At 31.3% G+C, this 22,326-nt stretch overlaps 1 protein-coding gene across 1 annotated transcript in view; it reads right to left on the reverse strand.

Annotated features, from left to right (window-relative positions):
- Positions 1 to 19,531, reverse strand: part of LOC106785349 (head-specific guanylate cyclase) — a 31,220-nt gene extending 11,689 nt beyond the window's left edge. Inside the window, exons 1-3 of the mRNA XM_014745738.1 lie at positions 18,295 to 19,531; positions 3,391 to 3,461; positions 3,107 to 3,189 (exon numbers count right to left, since the gene is read on the reverse strand). Coding sequence (XP_014601224.1) covers positions 3,107 to 3,189; positions 3,391 to 3,461; positions 18,295 to 18,525 — 385 coding nt within the window. The 5' untranslated portion in view covers positions 18,526 to 19,531. The remainder of the gene's footprint in view (positions 1 to 3,106; positions 3,190 to 3,390; positions 3,462 to 18,294) is intronic.
- Positions 19,532 to 22,326: the final 2,795 nt, after the last annotated feature.

Here is a 22,326-nt window from a genome sequence, read left to right on the forward strand (position 1 = left end):
TTAAGGCATCGAATGCAGTTTATCAATGTAAAAGAGGAGGAAAGACAAAGAGTAAAAATTTCAATATTTTATCATTGATTAAATTCATTACATTTAGAGTTAAATTTTGTCGAAACAATATACCTTCTCATTCCTATTAAATCAATAATCTCTCACCAGTTACGCGGATAAAAATTAATATCCTTGGTGTATCGCTTCGACCGTAAGTGTCTTGAATGTAATTTTTTTGGATCAAGCCTTACTATATATCTCATCAATCTTTCAAAGCGTGGATTATCGTTGAATCTTGTATTTTAATTGCGCAAAATTCTTTTTGTTCTTCGATTTTACGAGAGATATCGATTATCTATGTATATTGTAATTTTAAATTTCCCTTGCCTTTCTCTTTTCTCTTATTCTTTTAATATTTCTACAAAATTTGCATTCTCGAGAAATATTAAATTGTTGGCATATAGTGTATTTCGATTGATATTGACATTTTGATTTACGTCACTATTATTATCCGTTGCAACATGTTTCAGATAAAAGTTTGAATGCTTCAGAAGAGGATATGTTCTGACGTTAGTCTTTTTTTTATATACGGATTCGTAAAGGTCATGCGAAAATACACATATTTTTATGGTATCGTAATTTTTAATTCACAGATCGATCATTTCGGAATCCTTTATAAAAAAGAATGTATAATGCGTTTCGAGAGTCAGTTATCCGAATTGCAAAATAATAAAATTATTTTTTATCAAGTATTTGGCCTCATATTTTTCTTAAGTACGTTTAATACTATAACTGAGGATTCATATTTTGAAATAAAATACAAAATATCGTAATTCTATTAATAAACTAATACTACAATATCTTAACCATAAATATTTACTTATGTAGAAATGCATCTAAATTATAGGTTAAGGATTTACATATAATCAATTTACCCAGGAGACTGTATAGAAAACATCATAATGACTTTCTCCTAAAACAGTAAAATTTGACTCCCAAAAATTCTTAATAGAAATACTTTAGAATATACCTTTTTTATTAGACAGTATTATAGATGTCAATTTACAATCATTCTATTTATTATTTACATTTAACATGATTTCTAATAGAAAAATGTAAAGAAATTTCCCTTTTTTGTATGATAAGGATTACCCACAAAGATGCAATTTTTATTCAGCTAGTTTAAGTAGTCTCCAGGGACTGTCTTTGAATCTCATATAACCCGATTTATATATATGTAGCTTAAATCCAACTGAATCTTTAGATTTGTTCGTAATATCGAACATAAATCCTGTAAAAAGCAAGAAATCAGTAAGGACGAGATATAACCTCGTACTTTTTAACGATTACGAGATCTCGTTCAAAGTATACGACGATCATTATTTTGTTTTCTTGTTACTTTTTTCCTTTCTCATTTTTGTTATAAACTCCCGTAATAAGCTTGATGACCACAAAGATATATGATTTCTTTGTTTTGTATTACTTATATGCAGCGGCACAAATATAGAAATATAAAGAGGGGAAAAAAAGGAAAAAATAATGGCGTACATGTATACCAAAGACTAAAAAGTTACCCTAGAGGCAGCCTTTATGGCATTGAATCGTTTCGAAGGGAAACGACTGACGAAAAATCGACTAGAAACGGAGACAAACTAAAGGAGGGACATAAAAAAGTAGACAAACGTCGAAAGATATAAAAGAAAGGAAAGACTTTTTAGACAGTTAGCTTTGAAATCCTTTTTTTGTCAGTACTTAAATTGTTTTACACAAAGTACACTTAAAGTCTCTTACAAAAAATAATATTTTTTTGTCTTACAACTGTATTATAATTCTTAACAAACAAAAAATGAAATATAGAATAAAGCTCCCGTTTTAGATGAAAGTTATTGTTTTTAAATTTTACATCAATTTAAATTTCACGACTTAAAATATACTGAAATTTTATATTCCAAAGATATATTGTAGAAAAAAATCAACAATATGATTTTTTTCCCGGATTTATAGATAACGTTAGATGAAAATGTATTATGTGCTAATACTTTTGTTTTGTTTCAGAACTAGTATATCTTTTGTTTACTTTTAATTAATATTGAATGTTTGTTTTCGAAAGAGTTCTTTTCTTGTGGATATTTTTCTAAGAAAGAAAATCAAATGACATCAGAGTTATTAATAAAAAGATAAATAATATCTCGATGAAAGCGAATAAATTTCATTTCTTTCATGAAATCATGATCACTCTTTTATTTTGTGAGCCACTAAAAAGCTGCGTTAAAAAAACGGTATCAAGGATAATGAAAACAATTTAGTTTTGGACTGAAAGGTGAGACTCCGAGAGAAACAGGATACACGATGAAAGGGTTTATATCTCGTAATAGATGGAAACGTCCAACCTAATTAGCCCTTCTCGCTTATAGTAAATGAACCTCGAAGATTTTTACGCAATTTTATCAAAAAATATAGCATTCTCAGTTAGTTCAAAACTTTGGACGTCGAAGTGAATCGAATCGATAGTGTTAATGAATTGGAGATGAATTGATGTGGTTAGAACATTATTCCATCACTGAGGTGGATCGTTATCAGTAGTATTAAATGCCTATACTGTATTGATTCAATCAGTGTTATTGAAAAAAAACATTTTATTTTTTTTGCTTGGATTTTTTTCAAGTATTGTAATTGATATTTACAGCGTAGTATATAATTGATATAGAATATTGTTCATAAATTTATTAATTTTAGGGAAAATTTCTAATATAATATAGTTAGAATATAATAGAGAGAATAGTATAGTTAATGATTGTTGAAAACAATTATTAATAATTTTATTTTACGAATTTGAATATTTCAAAGATAATGAATTGAGTTGATATTAACGTTACTTTTCGTGGAATGCGAAGCCTGAAAAGTTTTATTATATCTTTATATGTCTTTTCACGGAAGAACATCTATGGCATATGGCTTCAGAAACAAAGAAATAAATAAATGTCTAACGAAAGATAACAATTTTATAATATTCTTGATTTTATTAGGACTTTTGAATAATATGGAATGTTTTATTTGATTTTCCTCAACGATGTTTTTCAAACATTTTATATATTAACATACAATAAAGACTTACCACAGTTGTAATTTAATGTTTCATATATATCTTCCAACAAGTTGTAGTTTTCCTCCGTGTCCACATTGTAAATTAGTTTATCTCTGAAACAAGAACGGAGATCGTGCTTTTTTGAAAATACATTTTTACGAATAAAATAACGATATTTTCATGCGCTTCAAGTTGATATGAATATTATGTAAAACTTATGAAAATAAACGAAGAAAAGCTAATATTGTAACTTGAGGAAGCATGAAAACTAGAGAAAAATTATTGTTAAAATAAGATACGAAAAAAATACCTACAGGGATGTAGAGATCGGAAGAGACACTTCGTTTTTCAAAAGGGCTTCCAAAGCTATTGCAACCACATCGTTCTGTAAAAGAGTAAATTGAATATTATTTTATACATAAAATTGGTATAGTATTTGTTTAAAAAAGTATTTTATTATCAACACATTCATTTATATTACAACATTATTGTATTTATTTAATTATGAATACATAAATTATATAATTTAAGGTATACGTAATAATAATATACCTATAAAGTGCACTTTTTTTCTTCGACAGATAAAATACGATTTATCCACTCAACAATCTTTTAAAAACTTTACAAGAGTTTGTCTTTCTTTAAAGATTTCCTTTATTACGATTACTTGAATTCCGTCATTCTTTTCACGGAAATCGTATCCATGAAATTTCGAAGCAATAACTTAAAAGTTTAATGATCCATCTTCGATAAACGAGCATGTTTGACGTTTGAAAGCATCGTAGATCTCCAGAAAGTTCGGTTAACGCTCAATATCCTCTACAAATTTTATCTCTCGCAAAAGAATTATTGTTTTTTTCCACGTCGTGTATTAGAATTCTTTAGAAATCACGATTTCTTTGAAAACGATCAATACTTTATTCATGATATTTCAAATCCCTATTAAAATTTTTCAAATCTACTGGGATTAAATAATTTCCCGTTCTGATTGGTTTGATTAAATTACATCGAATTGTCCTGCCATTTGAATGGAATTGTTTCATCGATGAGAATCGAGTTACGATGGGCATGATTGAAACGACGAAGTTTAATATTAAGAGAACATCTGTATCTCCATCGTGTTAGTTGCAAAAGAATTTATTTAAGCGTGCCATGCGTTGTCAGTGAATAAGAAATAGATTTCTTTCTATTCTTTTTAAAAATAAATTTTAATTTAATCATTTTGTCTAATTATCTTCATATTAAATCATAAATTCTTATAGGTTTCAAGTTTGATATCAATCGTATTGATTATAATATGAAAAATTTAATATACTTTAAATAGAAAGTATTTTATAGACTATGTTAATATGCAATTCTTAATATTTTAATAATCAACTAAAATGCAATATCATTTAATTCGAATTGGATTCGAAATGCGTGGATTAATAGTAACTTGGTTTATTATTGCAAAGATTATTGATTTAATCGTAGTATGCTTGTACAGATAAGAGATAAATATTATATGTAACTGCTAATCTTATGCAATCGGCTTATATAACGAGTTATGAGGAAGACACGAAGAAAAGAAGCGTGTTATCGCTTGAATCACTATTTGATTGGTGGGATCAGTAAAATTGTGAATGATGGAATAAATCTGTAAGAGTTTTAGGTAGTCGATAAAAAGTATTCGGTTTGTAATCACACGCTTTAAGAGGTTCGATTGAGATCTATATATTGGTTTAGATAATCCACTGAAAATTTACCTTCGGTACCTTTCAATATGTTCCCGTCAACTCTATTCAATGGAGTTTTCTTCGGGCTTTAATGGTAAATATCGTGAAAATATTTACGATGCTTATATTTTCGAAGGTGAAAAGTCTAATATCTAACATAAGATGTTGAGGTTTTTTGAAGTTAGTTCGAACTTTGAAAAGAAGCTTTCATTATTTGGTAGTCATAAGTTTAAAAGGCTCTTCAAGTTTTCTAGATTTTTCAGACCATTATAATTGAATACTTCATAGTTATAACTTTTAGTGATTATTGGGTTTATTAAAATTATATCTATATAAGATATGTTACATAAGCATTTATATGTATATATGAGTTTTTATTATGTATTATACTTTAATATTTATATAGGTTGAGTAAACATTTGAAGTAAACAAAAAAGAAACACAAAAAAGCATTTCGAATTTCAGGAAAAAAGTAAAAAATCCTAGTGCTGTAATCTGAGATAGTTGAGTAATTGCAAGTCAGCAATTGCAATTGCTTTGTTTCGTTAGCAAACGTAACAATAGTTCTAAAGAGTACGAATCACGGGCACTCAGAAAGCATTAAGTTAACGTTTCCTCTAAAAGAAAAAGTATAAAATAATAATAGCATTCGTTATATTGAGTTCGTAAAACATTTGGTTTGTTCTTATGCCCACCGCCGCGTTGAATTTGGCAAAGTCAAAGACGTTTACTTGAATTCAATGTCTCGATAGTTCTGTTCCAATTGGTGGCCAAAATCGATAGAGGTGCCGTTGAAAAGAGAGGACAAGAGAGAAAGAGAGAATAGGAGAGTTATAGAAGGTCATTCAAACTACTAGTCCAAAGGAAACACAAATGTTTATAGAATATTAATGGTGTTTTTCGAATCTTGAAGATGGTAAATCAAAAGGTTGATAATTAATCAAATATATTTTTTCATTAATTTATCCATTTTATTTTTAATATATTTGATATATATATATATTATAATTTCATATAATATATTATATGTGATTTTGAATAATGAAAAGTTTATTAAATTTAATTAGTTTTCAGCAAACGTACCTATTATATTTTCCTTATTTATTTTCAATCCAGTTTATTGCCAGAAGCAAAAGAATATAATAAAGAATGAATATTTTTCTTGTTGATAAATGATTAGATGTTAATAAAATATTTTATTTAATGTATGATTAGCAAGTTATGATTAGCAGCATGGCGTCGTAAAGAAGTTTTCGAATTAATCAAGTACGACATGGTAAAGTGTATTACTTTTTTTTTTTTAATATGCTCGACAATTTTATGGAAGAAGTTATAATCTTTATAATACACAATTTTCCTCCTCTTCATAACTTGAAGTTCATTCGTGCTGGTTAGTCATTCTGTTAAATTTTTTTCCTAACAGTTAAGCGACCGCAAGACTTTCTGCATCGTTCAAAACTCACTTTACTCTTCGAGCGTGACAAGAGATTTTATAAACTTTCTTTCAGTATATATATATTTTTTTCGATTAGCACTCTTATCTTAAGCCGATTAAATCTTTCTCTCTAATATATTTATATATTCTTTATGTAAAATACACATAAATATTTCGAATATGTACTTGTATTATCAAGAGCCCCCCTGTTTATTTCAAATTCTTTTTGAAATTTCGAAACATCTTTCAAGATAACAAGTTTTGATTGAACACATCTAAGAACAATTTTTCGTTTCTTTTCTAGTTTATTAGATTCATTCCTTTTACCGGTATTTCAAAATAGATGGCATTATTTGATGAAGTAGATATACAGGCGATAATCAAACACAATTTTTGTTGATTTGTCTAAATAACGAAGTTTCGAGGGCAACCCGTTCGATTCGTGAGAATACCAGTGAAGACAAAACCTCAAGCTGATAGTCCGAAAACAGAAATAACGAAGTTACAGTTTCGTAATATGCTTCTGTCGGTGTTTACCGAATAAAAAATTATGTATATAATAGTTCTGAGTTTGAATATCAATAACAATTTATCTTTTTGCATTTCAAATATTATTTTGTTACTTTGGAGTAACAATGGTCTATAAGGGACATTTCTGTATATTAAGGATAAAGCTTGTGTTCTGTTAAATGTCAGAAAAAGTTGAGGAATTTGTTGCAGAGAACAATTCCTGACCATGTTTATCAGTTTTATTGCGAAAGAGCTATAAAGATACCAGAGGGATAGATTTTTACGGAAAAAATATATGACATTTATTTAGTTCTTCCCGATTGTAAATCCTTTGACAAAATTCATTCTGTAAGCCCCAGGAATCAATATAAATTATTGACATTTAAAACTGATATTGCATTTTGTTTATGTCAAGAGCACAAAGGAATTTGTAAGAAAAGAAAGCGTTCTGTTTTTATCAATGTAGATAAACAATTACATAAAAATATAAAAAGGAGACCAAAGACAGTACTTCCATTACAAAACGTGCCGAAAGATGAAGCAGTACATTGGCCAATTTTTTTCGGACAACAGAAAATGCTGCAAAAATTCTGGGTGTAAAAGAATTCCAAAAATAAAATGTTCAAAATGCAACGTACATTTACGTTTAACGCCAGGTGAAAAATACTTCGTAAAATTTCACGTTTAAATTTTTCTATGCGGAAGTGGAAACATTATGGGCCGTTGTTACTTGAAAGTTACACAGTGAATTTATTGTAATAAAATTGTTTAAACCGGAAAATTTTTTCTTCATCTGCATATATATGTTTACAATTGTTGAGATTTTCAGTTGCAATTATTTATTTTTAATTTATAACAAAAATTCAGCTCCTAGAAGGTTCAAATAAGAAATAAAACACGTGGATGAACCAATTGAAAGTATAATACTTTATTGACTCGTCAGAGAAAAGCATTGTGGCATAAAAACTCTGGTTGTTAATTCGGATATAATAATTAATGGCGTTCAACTAGAGGTTGGACGTGTATCTCACCTCTTGCTCGTCTATAGAACTGTAAAGAGTGCTTATACACTTCGCTTATTTTACTTTTCGTCGGGTTTGTGGTAATATAAAGGGTAGTTAGTTGTACTTCGCTTGCCTTGTTGGTTCTTAATCAGTTTATCGTTTCTTCTTTGTCGTCTAATAAGAAGATGTGTCTTCGTAGTCGTACAATCGAAGAATAGAAAGAGTGTTTTTGTTAACGGGCCCAGCTGGGCGTGCGTAGTGGGGGTATGAATAGTGGGGGCGTGAACATTAGCACTTTGAAGCTCCCTACAGGGCTAAGACATGAACTTCTATAGAACCAAGGTACGCACTTCGAATACGTGTTTAAAGTCTACGATCGTTTCGATCGTACATAAAATTTTTCCATATAATGGGATATTTTTTTTCTACTTTTTTACGACAATACGTTCGATTTTCAATGAATCGAAAAGATATAAAAAAAGGTAAGAAGAAACCTGCACGGCAATAATGTGGAATGCGAAGAGCAATTCGTTCGATTCGCTTTTATTACTATCTTTCGATGACATATACAATAGCATCAAACTCGTTTTTCTTCCTTTCCTTTTACTCGCGCGAGAAACGTACTTAACCGCTGGTCATTTATCATAGAAAGAATAGTGAATTATTAACGCTTCGTTGCTGATCTTATCGTATAATTCAGAAGTAAGATAGTTTGTTAAATACCACTTAACAATATTAATATTTTTATTAAAAAAAAAAAGTTCAATGTTTTCAATATAGTAAATTTAAAAAATATGTAATGTTACTTGTTCTCCAATCTTTTATAATGTATGATGTTTCAATACACAACTATAATTATATTAATATTTTCATTTAAAAAAGAAAATTCATTGTTTTCTAATAGTAAATTTAAGAAGTAAATAATTTTACTTCGTAAATCTTATATAATATATGATTTTATAATTCTGTCGAGAAAAAATATTTACCCAATATGTAATAGAAAAGGTAGAGTGTGTAGGATTGAAAAATAAATGACTATTTTGGTTTTCTTTTCAAAATAGTAGTAAACGAAATATTGAGACAAGCATAGCCGAGATCTATTTCAGATTTTCTCGAGTTGATACACAATAGGTGAATATTACTTTACAGAAATCTATCTGGGGATAGATCTTTCTACCCTAAAGCGAACACGCATTCGCTCAGCGATTCCTTGTACAAACTGTAGAAAAAGATTCGAATTGCGAAAAGGATAAAAGGAATTCACAAAGAAAGAAAAGTGAATCTTTACGGCCATTTCTATGAAGATAGAGCATTTGTCTTCGTTGTTTCATCTTATTTGAAAGTCTTTTCACGACACAGTTTAATCGATTTACTTTTTAACTGGTAAAGAAATTTGAACGAAATAGTAGGAATTTGAGAATATTGAAACGAGGAAGAAAATGGTTTATGGCTATTCACCTGGCGTACCACATAACACTTACCTACCTATAACCTGCCTACCTACTGAGAAATTCAATGAATTTCGTTGAAACGTTCGACAGGTGGGAAGTGCAGATGCTTCTCAGACATTTTTATGCATCACTGGATAGCATCGACTATTGTATTCCATCCGAACGGTATGAATGAAGCATACCAGATACATCATCTCATTTCACTTGGGGTTAACTTGAATATCAAACTTATTTACGAATCCTGAAACTTTCGAGATTTAATAAATCCCTATAAGTATTCCTTGTGGCAAAAAAAGAATCGATAACTGTATTATATTTTATATTTACTTTATTCGATGATAATGAGATTAATTAATTAACAAGTCGCTTCGTAGATTTCAAAATGAAGTTATTAAACGTATTGAAGTTGAGTTCTTTCTCGATTAATCATATTTTTCATAATGTACTTTTGCACTTACTCATCCTAACGCGATAAACTCGGAAAAATCTATTGTTATTTTTGTAGGATTTCAATAAGAAAAGAAAAGAAGAGAGAAAGAGGGACGAAGAAGAAAGAAAGAAGAATTGTAAAAGTACTGGAAATAAGAGTGCAGGAAGGATTGTAATAAAGAAAGAGGAAGATTATGTACGATTTGAGTAAATAAATCGAAGAAAGAAATGGAAGAGAATTTTTACGAGATAGCGTTCTCCTGTTTACGGCTTACGTTTGAATTTAACGGGAAATGCATTACGACTTTCACGATTAGCTCGGGCTGCAGAGAAGCAGTGTTAAAGCGACGGAAATATCGATCGGTACGTAACATTACCTACGTTCGTGTACCTCGCTCATTCGCACATAAGCTCATGCATGCATACACAGATATACTAAGGTATATACATACATACATCGTGCCATTTCCGGTATGCATTTGTAGGAATGGCAATACGGAATTAACATGTATGTTGATGTCCATTGCGTTCTCTTATATGAAACTTACGGTTTTCGAATTGTTGCGATCTTTCCTTTCTCTTCCTAACAATTAAATAAAAGGCAGGTATATAATAAAGATTTAAGACATTCATTTAATACTTTAATCTTATTAACGAGCTATGAAGAAGTAGAAATTAATAAGAGAGTTGAATGAAAGAAATGATAGTGAAATGATAGAAAAGAAAAAAGAATATTTGAAATCTATGAGAATTGATAAGAAAAATTCGTAGTATTGATACGAGAAAAAAAGTCATTTTACTATTGATAATAATCTAAAAATCCATTTAAACTTTTCCTTTTTCTTTCCCTTTAATCCTTTGAATCCATCGGGACTTACGGTGTGTTTATCCACCGTTCGCATGACTTTCTACAATTTTTATTTCGGATTGCTGTTTCTAGACGGAATGAGGAATGTTCGTATTGATGTTGTAAAACTGTAAGACTTTTTGAAATTTTCTTTTGATTAGAATTTACAATGAAAGCGGGGATTCATATTAAAAATATTCTTTCATCGAATTCCGCGAGCAATAATCAAAAAGTTCGAGCATTGAAGAAGGAACGCGAAACAGACAATTTTATTACGATGATTTTTCTTTACCCTTCTCTCGTTCTTTTCTTTCCTATTTTCTCCCTCGCATTTACCATGTATTTCGTTTTGCTTTACTCAATATTATATAACTGAACAACTCTATCTCTTGAACTTTTGCTGTTAAATATTTCTGTGTTGTGTGCACAAAGAATTGTAAGAATCAGTAATGGTTATCTAAGTTACTACGTGCTACAAAAAAGACATAGTGAGAAAAATAACTCTTTCAAGAAATGCGACGCTGGTACCATTTAATTTCTTTGCGCTTTTAGAGTTAGGCTTAATAATGGTCGGTATATTAGTCTGAATATGTTCATTTAACAGATGTGCTTTTTGAGCTTTGTACCATGAGATGACCTTTTTAAAATTTCATTCCACAAGAAAATGCAACACAGTAGTAGTCCTCTGGAGATTTTAAGCAAACAAATTTTCTCAATACCTACATCTCTTTTTTTCTCTCTCTCTCTCTCTTTTTTTATTTCCGTTCTGTTCTATGAAAAAGGCTAAACAATAAAGAAGAATACCTTATCGTACGAACGAGAAATTCTATCTAAAATTATATCTCAATATCTGGAAATGCATTTTATTAATTTTTATTAATTTTTTCAACTCACAGAGAATTTCTTTCTATATTACAAGTCAATGCAGATAGAGTCCAACGATATCTTTAGTATTCTATCAGCATTTTAAATCGCAATCTCATCTTCCGGATACCACGAATGTTTGCTCAAGATACTGCATTTCGTTGACCCTTAACCTGTTTCTGTCCCTTCAACATCGTGTTGTCGACTGACGTTGTTAAATGACCCTAGGGATGTTATGAAAATGGTAGATTGTATCATCTAGGTCTTTACCACATTATAAAATACTCTATGAAGATAATATTTACTATTACGAAGATACAAATGACTATTACAATTTACTTCCTAATCATTTTTCTTTCTATCTCATAATAATTAATTACAAATATTTTCATATTTGTTAAAAAATTCTAAGATAAATAATAGGGAGCAAAATATATTATTTGCTTTTATTCAAATACAAAAATAATATAAATGATCATAAAATTAATTCTATAAGCATAATTTACAGATACACACACAAACGTAAAGTGATAAGTAATTTGGCGGCAAGATGTCTAACAGTACGCGTCTCAAGCAAAGTATCTACCATATATACGGTATTTTTTTCAGAAATAGAATGCAACCAACGGGGTTAAGATAAGTGCTTACCTTCTATATATGTAGTACATACTTATATACATAGGTCTCTTACTTCGTAACGCAAAATAACATAACTTATACGTGTCGTCTGCGAATACTTGTTGTATTTGTTCATTTACCCTCGGTTTACATTAGCTATGTAACAATTGGTCTCCGGAAAATTACAAGGCTTTCTCTATTATTGTTTGGATCATAGTGCTTTTTAGTTGCTATTATTTCCCGTTCCCCCTCTTTCACTCTTTCTCTCTCTTTTTCTCTTTTGTTCCAGCTATATAAAAGTTTGTCTGAAAGGAAAATAAAAAAGGTAGCTTTGTAAAGGATAATCGTAGACATTCAGAACAGTATTTTAATGGTTTCTATAAAAAAAAAATAAAATATATATATGTTACCGAAATAATGGGAAATCAGGCAATGTTAGCGATTACCCGGCACTGCCCTCGATGCAAAGCGTTTTTTGACAATGTAGGAAACAGAAGAATTTTTACGGACTTTTCCTTAGCATTGAACATAAAACTTAGACATTCTATAAAACACTAAATGCTATTTAGGCAATATTGAAAAGAATACATTATCGGGCAACAGGCACACCCTTCCTCCCTCACATTTAACACACATCCCGCCCCCAGACACATACACAAAAGTGAGTATGGAGCGGGTTTATGAGACTGTGCTCACTTGTAGAAATTGGAACTTACTCTATGCCAGTGTGTTATTATGTAGGTCCACTGTTATCTATCGTAGTAGAAGATTATATTGTGTTTAGACCGATATTCATAGAGATTACCATAGAAAATCTGTATCTTTTGTTTCTTATCGTATTGGAAGATATATATATAAGCGGATTTAGAAGGAAATATATTATATCTGCTTTTTTACTTTTGTCATTCTCAAGAATTTCTAGGAAATGTGAAAGATATGAATACATTTCCGACTTCGTCTAAAAACGCTTTACATTGAGGACAATGCAAGGTATTGCTAACATTGCCTGATTTCCCACTATTCCGGTAATATATATATATATAATTCGAGAAGATAGAAGCTCAAAGCATTAGGCGATAATCACGAGCTCTTGTCTTCGTTTTAATCTGCGTTTAATGCGAATTCCAGATAATACTATCAGGTTTTATTTTAATTTTCTGATTAAACTATGGAATAATTACTTCTCCAATCCCCCCTTTATCGAGACTATTTTATCGATTCTATCAACGAATAGATAAAACGAAACGTGATTATTCGATAAAGTCTGGTCAAACGTTAATTCACGGATGGTAGAATAAATGGAATGAAATTGGTCCTACTGTCTGCCTGAGAGTTACACGTAATAACATCTGTACAAAGATTTCCTATAATTAATATATAAGAATTTATAGAAAATCTCGATAATTCATCATGTAGAATTATAAAAGTTTTTTCAAATATTTATAGATATATATATATATTTATTTTTAAATTGATAAAGCAGATACAACTACAATAGTAATTATTTTGAAAAATCATTGTTATTCAGAAATATTTCTAAATTTATATCATTTTAAGATATTAATATTTGGAATATCTTCTTTTTCTTTTAGAAATATCAGAAACGGTAAGATACTAAAGAAGATAAATTCAATATCGGCATTTTGATGGGAAATTCATGGGATCTTTGTCAAAGGGCCGAAGTTGGTGCACTGGGTACGATATGGGATCTTGAGTGTCTATGAAATTGTACTACGTTTATCAAAGTACGTGTGCAGTACTACATTTAGTCAAAGGTAAAACAGAAGTGATTTAACTATTGCTTGTGTATGCTTCGACGTACGCTTTAAACGGTTAATAGAATTACGTAAACTTCCAATTACAAGTAGTATACTTTGTTATATCGATAAGGTGAGTTCACTCCACAGATTCTATATCTGAATAAGGAGTAACTATATGATAAACTCGTTAGTTCGATTATTCGATATTAAGGCCGTCCTTGTTTAGTGTGTGTTTACTTCGATCTAGAATCTTTTGAATAATTTCTTATCGATCTAATATACGTAAATATACTTTAGATTCGCGCAAGAGATCCGAAAGCTTTGGAATAAATTCCTTTCTATCTGATTATTGAATATACGTAGGTATATTGTAGATATTATTGCGTTTCCAAGTAATCAGAATAGTTTCGGTATTTTGCCCTAGCTTAGATACTACATAAATAAGTATACATACGAGAGTAGAAACTATAATAGAAACGGTACATCGTGCCTCTGTTACGAAGCAATCTTGTGTATCAAACCGTCTGTCGGACTAATTGCTCTCGACCCTTTTAGTCCAAGGCTATGCCGGATTTTCCTCAGTAAAAGCCTTTTAACTTGGATATCAAAAACATCGATTCTTTGAAAAGAAATATTGCACTACGTATGTGCAATTAATGCAGGAAAAACATTACTTTGTTAAACATATTCTCTTTCCAATGTTTATGCTTGAAGTTGTATTTATTGTAAGTATTACAAAAATAAGATCTTTTGCTTTTATATTGTAACTGGTTTTACTTATATATATATTTTTTAATTTTAGAGAATGAAAAATATCATGAAACAAAGATAGAAAGAAGCTTCGTTAAATTATAATTGATCTTTAATTACATAAAACAAACAAACTTTTGTCCTTTATTTTTGGTTTAGCTTCTGATAATGTGTTTTATAGGGTAGTTTGCTTTTCATACTGAAAACATAGTATGGTAGAATAAACATGCTGGAAGTTTGTTTTAAATATAGTAAAAAGCTAAAGTAAAGTCATATATTAAGCTTTTACGTATTACGTACGCCAATAACTCAAAACGAATAAATCTACGAAAACATATCGTTAGCTAATAAACATGAAATGTATATATATATTTATATATCTATATGCATAATATTCGTTCTTTGATTTGTTATTCACATATCGATGAATATACATGCGCTTAGACGATGTCACGTCGACACTATTTTCGAATCGACCTCATCGACACGTAGGACAAACATCGTCTTTGCTCCCAATATTAACACCGCACACAGAGCTGGAGGCGATCTATCACCTTTATTAAGAACGTTATAAGCATGTTAGATGCAAAGTCCTATTACATCTAGTTTACACGATGAAAGACTAAAAAAAAAAGTGCGAGAAAAAAAGAGAAAAAGACAGAAAAAGGAGGAATTCAAAGACAGAAAATGGTGAATGTGAATTTTACCGATTAAATATTCCGAAGCGTAATTCATTGACGATCGATTCGCGTACCTTTTTATGAACTATTAGCGAATAGAAAAAAAGAGAGAAAAGACAAATTCAGCGAATTAACAAAGTTCGTTAGTTAAGTATGTCAGTTTGAATAATATTTATGAAAAGATACAGTTCGTTAGAAGGGAATGAATTTTGGGGTATAAACATGTTAACTTATTGATACAGGAGGAAGATAATAGAATTTAAAAAAAATACGAGAGTATTATATCTCGTGTTTCTGCGTGATATGAAATTAATTATTTAATGTAGAAGAAATGAAAAATTTGCGCTCGATATAGTTTGCAGGGGATCGAAGCAGAAAGTCGGTTATCAAAACTTCTCGCAAAATGCGTTGATGTTAATATGTTAAAAACACCAAACAAACCGGTCAGGTAGATACGAGTTATTCGATTTCTCTTTTTGTTCATTCGAACGATTAAAAATTTCAAAGTAAATTTATTTTTCGTTTGGACAAACGACCATTTTTAAAAACGCTGAAACTACCAGACTAATCAAAAGCTTTTATATTGTTTTCAATCTTTTTTTTTTTTTTTCTATTCTTCGTTAACGCAAAACTGAGACGCACGTTGAAACGTGATACCATTCTTAGTATATATATATATATATGTATAATGTATATAGGTGAAATCCTTTCAAAGCTTTCCAACATACTGAAACATTAATCATTCGACTCTTCTCTTCTCGCAGACATTTGAAAGTAAAGCCACCGGCGACGTCGTGGCATTTTGCTCACGCTCTAATTTAAATATTTTTGCTCAGCCCTCTAAATTCAGCCTTCCATACTCATATATTTGCCCTTTTACGTAAAAATACAAGATGTTAGATTTTGAGAAATTTGACTGGATTTTATTTGGATTTTGTATATTCTATCAAAGTCCATTTAATCTTTATAATTAAAATAATTAAGCTCGTACTTTGATGATATTCGTTTTCTCACAATTGACATGTATGTACTTATGTCATTCACGTCGCAAACGACGAAGACGACGAAGACGGCTCAACAGGTACTACAGATTACATTTCGTTCCGCCCATTGAAAACGACTCCCCTTTCTCGACCTATCTTCCTTCCTTCCTTCCTTCAATGTTCCTTTTTGTGATCATCTGAGAATAAGATGATGGTATAACGCGTGGAAGAGGTAAAGGGGTTAAAGACAGTGAGAATGAGGAAGTTGTGAGTCGTACGCGTCTGTTGCGTATGCGGCTTAATGTCTTAAAGGATTTGCCCTTTGTGGTATCGTCTTAAGCCGTGGATTCACCTTTTCTCACCCATTTTATCTCTAATCCTCTGTAGTTGATTAAATACTGTCTCCCGAGATTTATCTATAACTAATTTTAAGACAGATTCTTACAACTTTTTATATATTTACTCGAGATTATTGAATATTTTGTATAAATGAACGAATCTTATTTGAAAAACCATTGTTTCTTTACAGTCATTCACAAATGCAATTATTTCGAACAATTTGTAAAAATATTTCGCGAAAAATGGGTATTTTCTTTTCGACAAAAATTCTTAATCTTGTAGACATCGTCAAAAGAATATATCGTTTTTTCTTGTAAAACATTTCATTCCCGACAAAGTAGGAAGTTGAAAACATCTTTCTTCTTGTGCTAGTCGATAAGACGTTCTTCTACTCGGGTAAAGCAACTTTCGAATTCGTCCCTTCTTTCTTGTTACCGAACAAGTAAAAGAAGAGGAAGAAACTAGAAACAAAGTGTGTAGTAGACAATGGACAAATCGTCGAGAATCCAAGAAAAATTTATTCTACATCGAAAGTCAATAATAGTTTACCAATCGATCTCACAACGATGAAAAAAGTTTCTATTTTTATAAATTGTTGATCAATCAAATTAACAAAAATACTTTGAATAAGTTATTAAAAATATCGATCTTTATTTCAAACATAATAATAACTTTAAAGCTGACTAAAATTTAACGAATTATTATTTCATTCGTTATTACTTAATTCGTGTAAATATTGCTTATTTGCTACATATAATCGTTAACAGGACAACGAATTAAAATCCATATGTTATTAAGCAATTCAAACAAAAGCCAATTTGTTTGTAAATATGAAAAAATTTAACGAACATAAAAATATAAGCTAAATGATTTTTTTTACGATGTGAATAACATAATGTGAAAAATAAATCTTTTACTGATATAAAATTGATTGCTATGTTATTATTAAGTGGCAGTGTATGTTTATTATATTCCTGTTTGTTTCTTCGAGCGAAGTAGCAAACTTGAGCCTTCACTTCACTCTTGATTATTGTTTCGTGCGAAGTCAGGAAAACTCGAAGTTTGTTCTACTCGAGATATTTCGTTAAACGCTGAAATTTCTGATAAAGTTTCTTTGAATCCATTTTGTTAATATTTTGACTAATTGATTTAGAAAAATATTAACGATATCTCATTAAACAGATACAAGGGCATATAGTAGTATAAGTATCTATGCTAAAAAAAACCGGGATGAAAATGCAATTTGAAGCGTGAAATTTTCGATAAATTTAATGATACAGCGCACGTACATCTGCATACACATACACACGCACACGTACACTCGATTGTGCGTGGTTAAAACGCAAAGAGAACGAAGGAAAAAGCAATTGCGTTATTTTTACGTGAATTTTGCAATATACTCTCGCATGCAAATGCAATTGGAATACACAAGAGATGATTACCATTGTTTCCGTCTGTTTATGATGCGTCAGAGTTAACCGAACATTCTTGAAATATTTCCGAAACATTAAATATTAAAATGCAATTCGATCGGCATTATAGCCCAAGTCATTTGATATGATGATTCGTAATAAAAAAAAACTCCTATAGAATATTGAACGCTATCCGACTGTTCCAAGAATAAAATATATATTCGAACAATATTCTGATTTTATCAAGTTGTTCATCCATTTAGAGTACTAGAAAAAAAATTCATAAAAAAAGATCAAAAGTGAGGGTTACAGGAAGGTGTGAGTAAATAAAGTGACAAGTGATTTATCGATCGAGGCTTCGATCGAGTTGTTTAAAGATCGAAAAAAAAAGATAATTTTGATTATAAGTAGAATAACATACCGAAGGGTTTGTCAAGACGAGGACCGCGGCTCTGAGGTGCTTCAGATTGAGCGTTTGCGTGTTCTCGATGTCGTCATTGTCCTCTCCTAGAAGAGAGCAGGCTATTTGCACGGAGGACTGTCTAGAGGGTTTGCTTCTCTCTTTGGAGATCCTCGTCGATTTGCTAATGTCCCGTTCGTCGTCCGACGGCTCGAACTCCGTGGTGTGTGCTCTTGAAAATGGACATGCCATTTTGTAAAGTAGAATCGGCTTGCCGATAGAAAAAGGTACTTTGATCCTCGATGCCGATGAAAAATTTCGGCCGTTAATTATCTCGCGACATACCACGTGCCACGACGCGTTTATCGCCGGTCAGCTGTTCCACGATAACTTTGCACGCCTCCACCACTACCGGCTGCTCCACTACCACCACCAGTAGTAGCAGCAGAAGCACCACCACTACCACTACTACCCCTACTGCTACCGCCACCGGCGCTGTCTCTAGACTCTACCTACCCTTCTCACTCCAGTTTTCTTTCCGCGCCTTCCTCGATTTTATCGTTTTCCACTCTTATCTACCAGTCCGTGGTTGTCTCACATCGCGTTTCCCACAACGCTAGAATCAACACCAGAATTGAAACGATTCTTTTTAGCTCGAAAATTCTTTTCGTCTTTCCTTAACATAACATCGTCTTCTCTTTCTCGATTCTAAATACATATAATTCATTCAAAAAAACGATATGATCATCGTGGTGATTACATTCTCTCTTTCAAAATTAATACAAAGAGAAAAAGAGAGAGACAGCGTGTAGGTATATAGTTCAAAGCCTCTAGTTATTACCGCAAAGCGATTAGTATTCCTTGGAGAGCAATATCTTGCTCGACCACAGCCCGATTCGACGTCGTGCACGCGGTTTCACGCAAGCCACTAAACTTGTGGTCTCTTTGTGTACTCGACTCCAACGTTCCCTCCTTTTCAATTTTCAATTGTTCCTCTTTTTTCCCTTTTTATGTGTTTCGAGAGTCATAAGAATTGGATAGTGTCCGTTTAAAGGGAAAGTTCAAATGCGCTCTTGTCAAACTAGCTGGTTTTAATTGACAAAACGGTAACCAGTGGAAGTGGTGCAGGGTTGACGCGTCGTCCTCGGGATGGAGGTTAGAATGTCTAGAGTACGTATCGCGTACGATGTCGTGTCGGAGCGCGTAGCGCCATACTGTTCGCGAATTGACCGAGGCGCAACGAACAGCACCGACTCCGCTGCGTTCGGTGATGCTTCAAAGGGAAGGGGAGGAACGCGGGGTGAATGGAAGGCCAAGAGGGCTCGGGGGTGTGGAATGCTAGCGAGGTGAACAGTGGTGGCGAGACGCCTGCGCTCGTTCGTGTTTTCAGACTCACGCTTTTACATCCACCCACCCTTTCTTCTCTCTTCCTCCTTTCTTCTCTCTCTCTCTCTCTCTCTCTCTCTCTCTCTCTCACTCACTCTTATTCTTTTTCTTTTCTTATTTCTCTTTTCATTTCTTACTTTCCTTTTGATATTCTTTTTTTTCCCATTGCATTCTCTCTCCTCCAATGAAAATTTATCCATACTGTTCAGTTTAGTTTGTTTTGCCCGTTCTAACTGACCTCCTCCTACTACTACTACCTACTGTTTTCATCTCAATTTATTCTCATATGTTCTATATTCCTTCGCATCTTCCTACCCTCCTCCCTTATTTTATTCTCGTTCAGAAATAGAAGAGAAATACCGAGCAAGTACATAAAACAACCCTTCGATCTATAGAGGCGACAAAGTGCAGAAGTGTCTGTTATACGGTTCAAAGGTTTCTCAAGCTTTTCCCTTCGAAAGTCGAAGCTTTCTTTCCTTCTAGATTTCTTCACTGGGCAACGTGGGTATTGTAAAAACGGAAGGATGCCATTTTTCTTCTCGTACTTTTTTTCTTTATTCTTCTTTACCCATGAGAGTGTTTCTTGGTTTTTCTTTGTTACGTCGATTAAATATCGTAGAACTACACGAACTTTCTGTTAGTAGGATTTAGTTTCTAACTTCTTAGATTGTTAGACGTATCTTAAAGTTGCCGATTGAAAGAAAGATCGATCGAGGGAACGCAGAATTGTTTTGAACCGTGACAAACGCAGCTAATTGTGAGTTTTTTAAAATATAAGATTTTTCTTTCTTTACGCTTGCGATCGTTATAATAATTACTGAAAAAAAAATGTTTTTCTTTCCACTTTTATACGTCAGAATATTAAAACTGATTTTCCTTAATCTACGATTATCGTTTAGTATAAATTTTCAATCGGTCGAGATTGGTTGATTCCTGTTCTATTTTACGATCATACGTTAAATAGTAGGTCTTTTGTGAGGACCATAATTTTAACAAGGACTCGATCGATGTTAATTAGTAGCTCGTATTTTCTCTCTCTATACATTTTTCTTGGGAAATTCAGCTAGGCTCGTAATTAGAACCTTTGGGAAAATTCTGAAAAGATCGTAGTAAATTCTTCCACTGTGAACAATAACAAAGATAATTAGACGTTATTTTTATTTCTTTTTGTTGCATAAGTTAAATTGAAAATTATTAGAGTTATTTTAAAGGATCGTTATATGTGTTTGAATAAATAAACATTAATTTTTCCTGAGTCAGGGGGGTAATATTGGTATCTTGTAATTCTGAGGAGCAAAGATATCTTTTCGATGGAATCACCCGATAAGTGATGGGATTTCGTGTAAGGGTCTAACATAAACGAAAATAAAAATGCTTACGTACGTGCACATATATATTTTATATATTTTTCCTTTTGAATAACCTAACAGAATAAATGTATGTATTATATATACTTTACTGCAAAAGAGTTATGTAGAGAGTTTTGCCATATGTATTAATGAATAAAGAACAAAGAGCACAGAATTATGTTATGGCATCGTATACAACAAATGAATAAATAACGAGCATCTTTCATTCATAATTTTTCTCAACTTTTTATTATTGAAGCATCGTTCTAATTATTAAAAAAATAATCAAGCAAATAATATCAGCGTTGAGAAATCTTTCGAGTAATAATTACGTACAAGTTTTATCAAAAAGTTCAATGAAGAATATGAATCTGTTGATTTCGGTATAATTAAAAGAAGCGAGCGGGAAAATTTTAGTAACTATTGAACAGAGAGTTATATAACAGGAGTAATTATAAAATATTAAAAAATGTAAAAATGTAAAAGATGTGTAAAATATGTATGTTGAAAACGTGGTTTGATATTTAGACTATAGGTATATGGTAAACATAATATATACATATATGGATTATAAATTACGGAGGATTGCTTGTATAGACTTTTAGACAATTTACGAATTGTATTAGCCAATCATTTGCATATCGTTAAACGAGCTATATATTAATAACACATATTCTCTCAGTACTATATGATTTGCAATAATATACTTATTCATCAAGCTTATATTGGTTAGGGAATTTTTCATTCAATATAATATCAAATGTGTATTACTATATAAATCGTAATTATTATTCGTTAATATTTGAATGTTTTCCTTTCACATGTTTATAGGAACGTCTCCCACAACGCTATCAATGTTCTAATCATTTCCGTTTGGTATAGCGATATTTTGAGTAATCGATAAATGGGATATTGGGTTTTCAGTTCATCGGCTCTTTCATGTTTGCACATTGAAGTATCTGAGAATAATATCGTAGGAATATTCATATGCATGCTATTGCGTTTTAGTATTCTTCTTTTTTCTTTTCGTTTTTACAAAAATCAAGAAAAAAAATTTTAGACTATTTCGGTTACGTGAGTTGCATGAAAGAATATTTCGTTGTATTCACTGGCAGTAATCTTCACGTTTGGGTGCGTATTAAAAAGATTGCATTTTCCGTCTCGACACAATGGAAAGTGTGTGAAGCTTGAAAGTTAAAGCCTATCTTTTGCTTTCGACTCATGTCACGTTCTTGTCTCGTAAATATGGAAAACCAGCATTAGAAGAAGCCGTATTAGTATAAGTTTTATTTAATTCATATCGAGAAAAAAGTAATAT

This window comes from Polistes canadensis, unplaced genomic scaffold, assembly GCF_001313835.1.
Source record: "Polistes canadensis isolate GaletaPanama2010 unplaced genomic scaffold, ASM131383v1 scaffold_2, whole genome shotgun sequence".
Lineage (NCBI taxonomy): Eukaryota > Metazoa > Arthropoda > Insecta > Hymenoptera > Vespidae > Polistes > Polistes canadensis.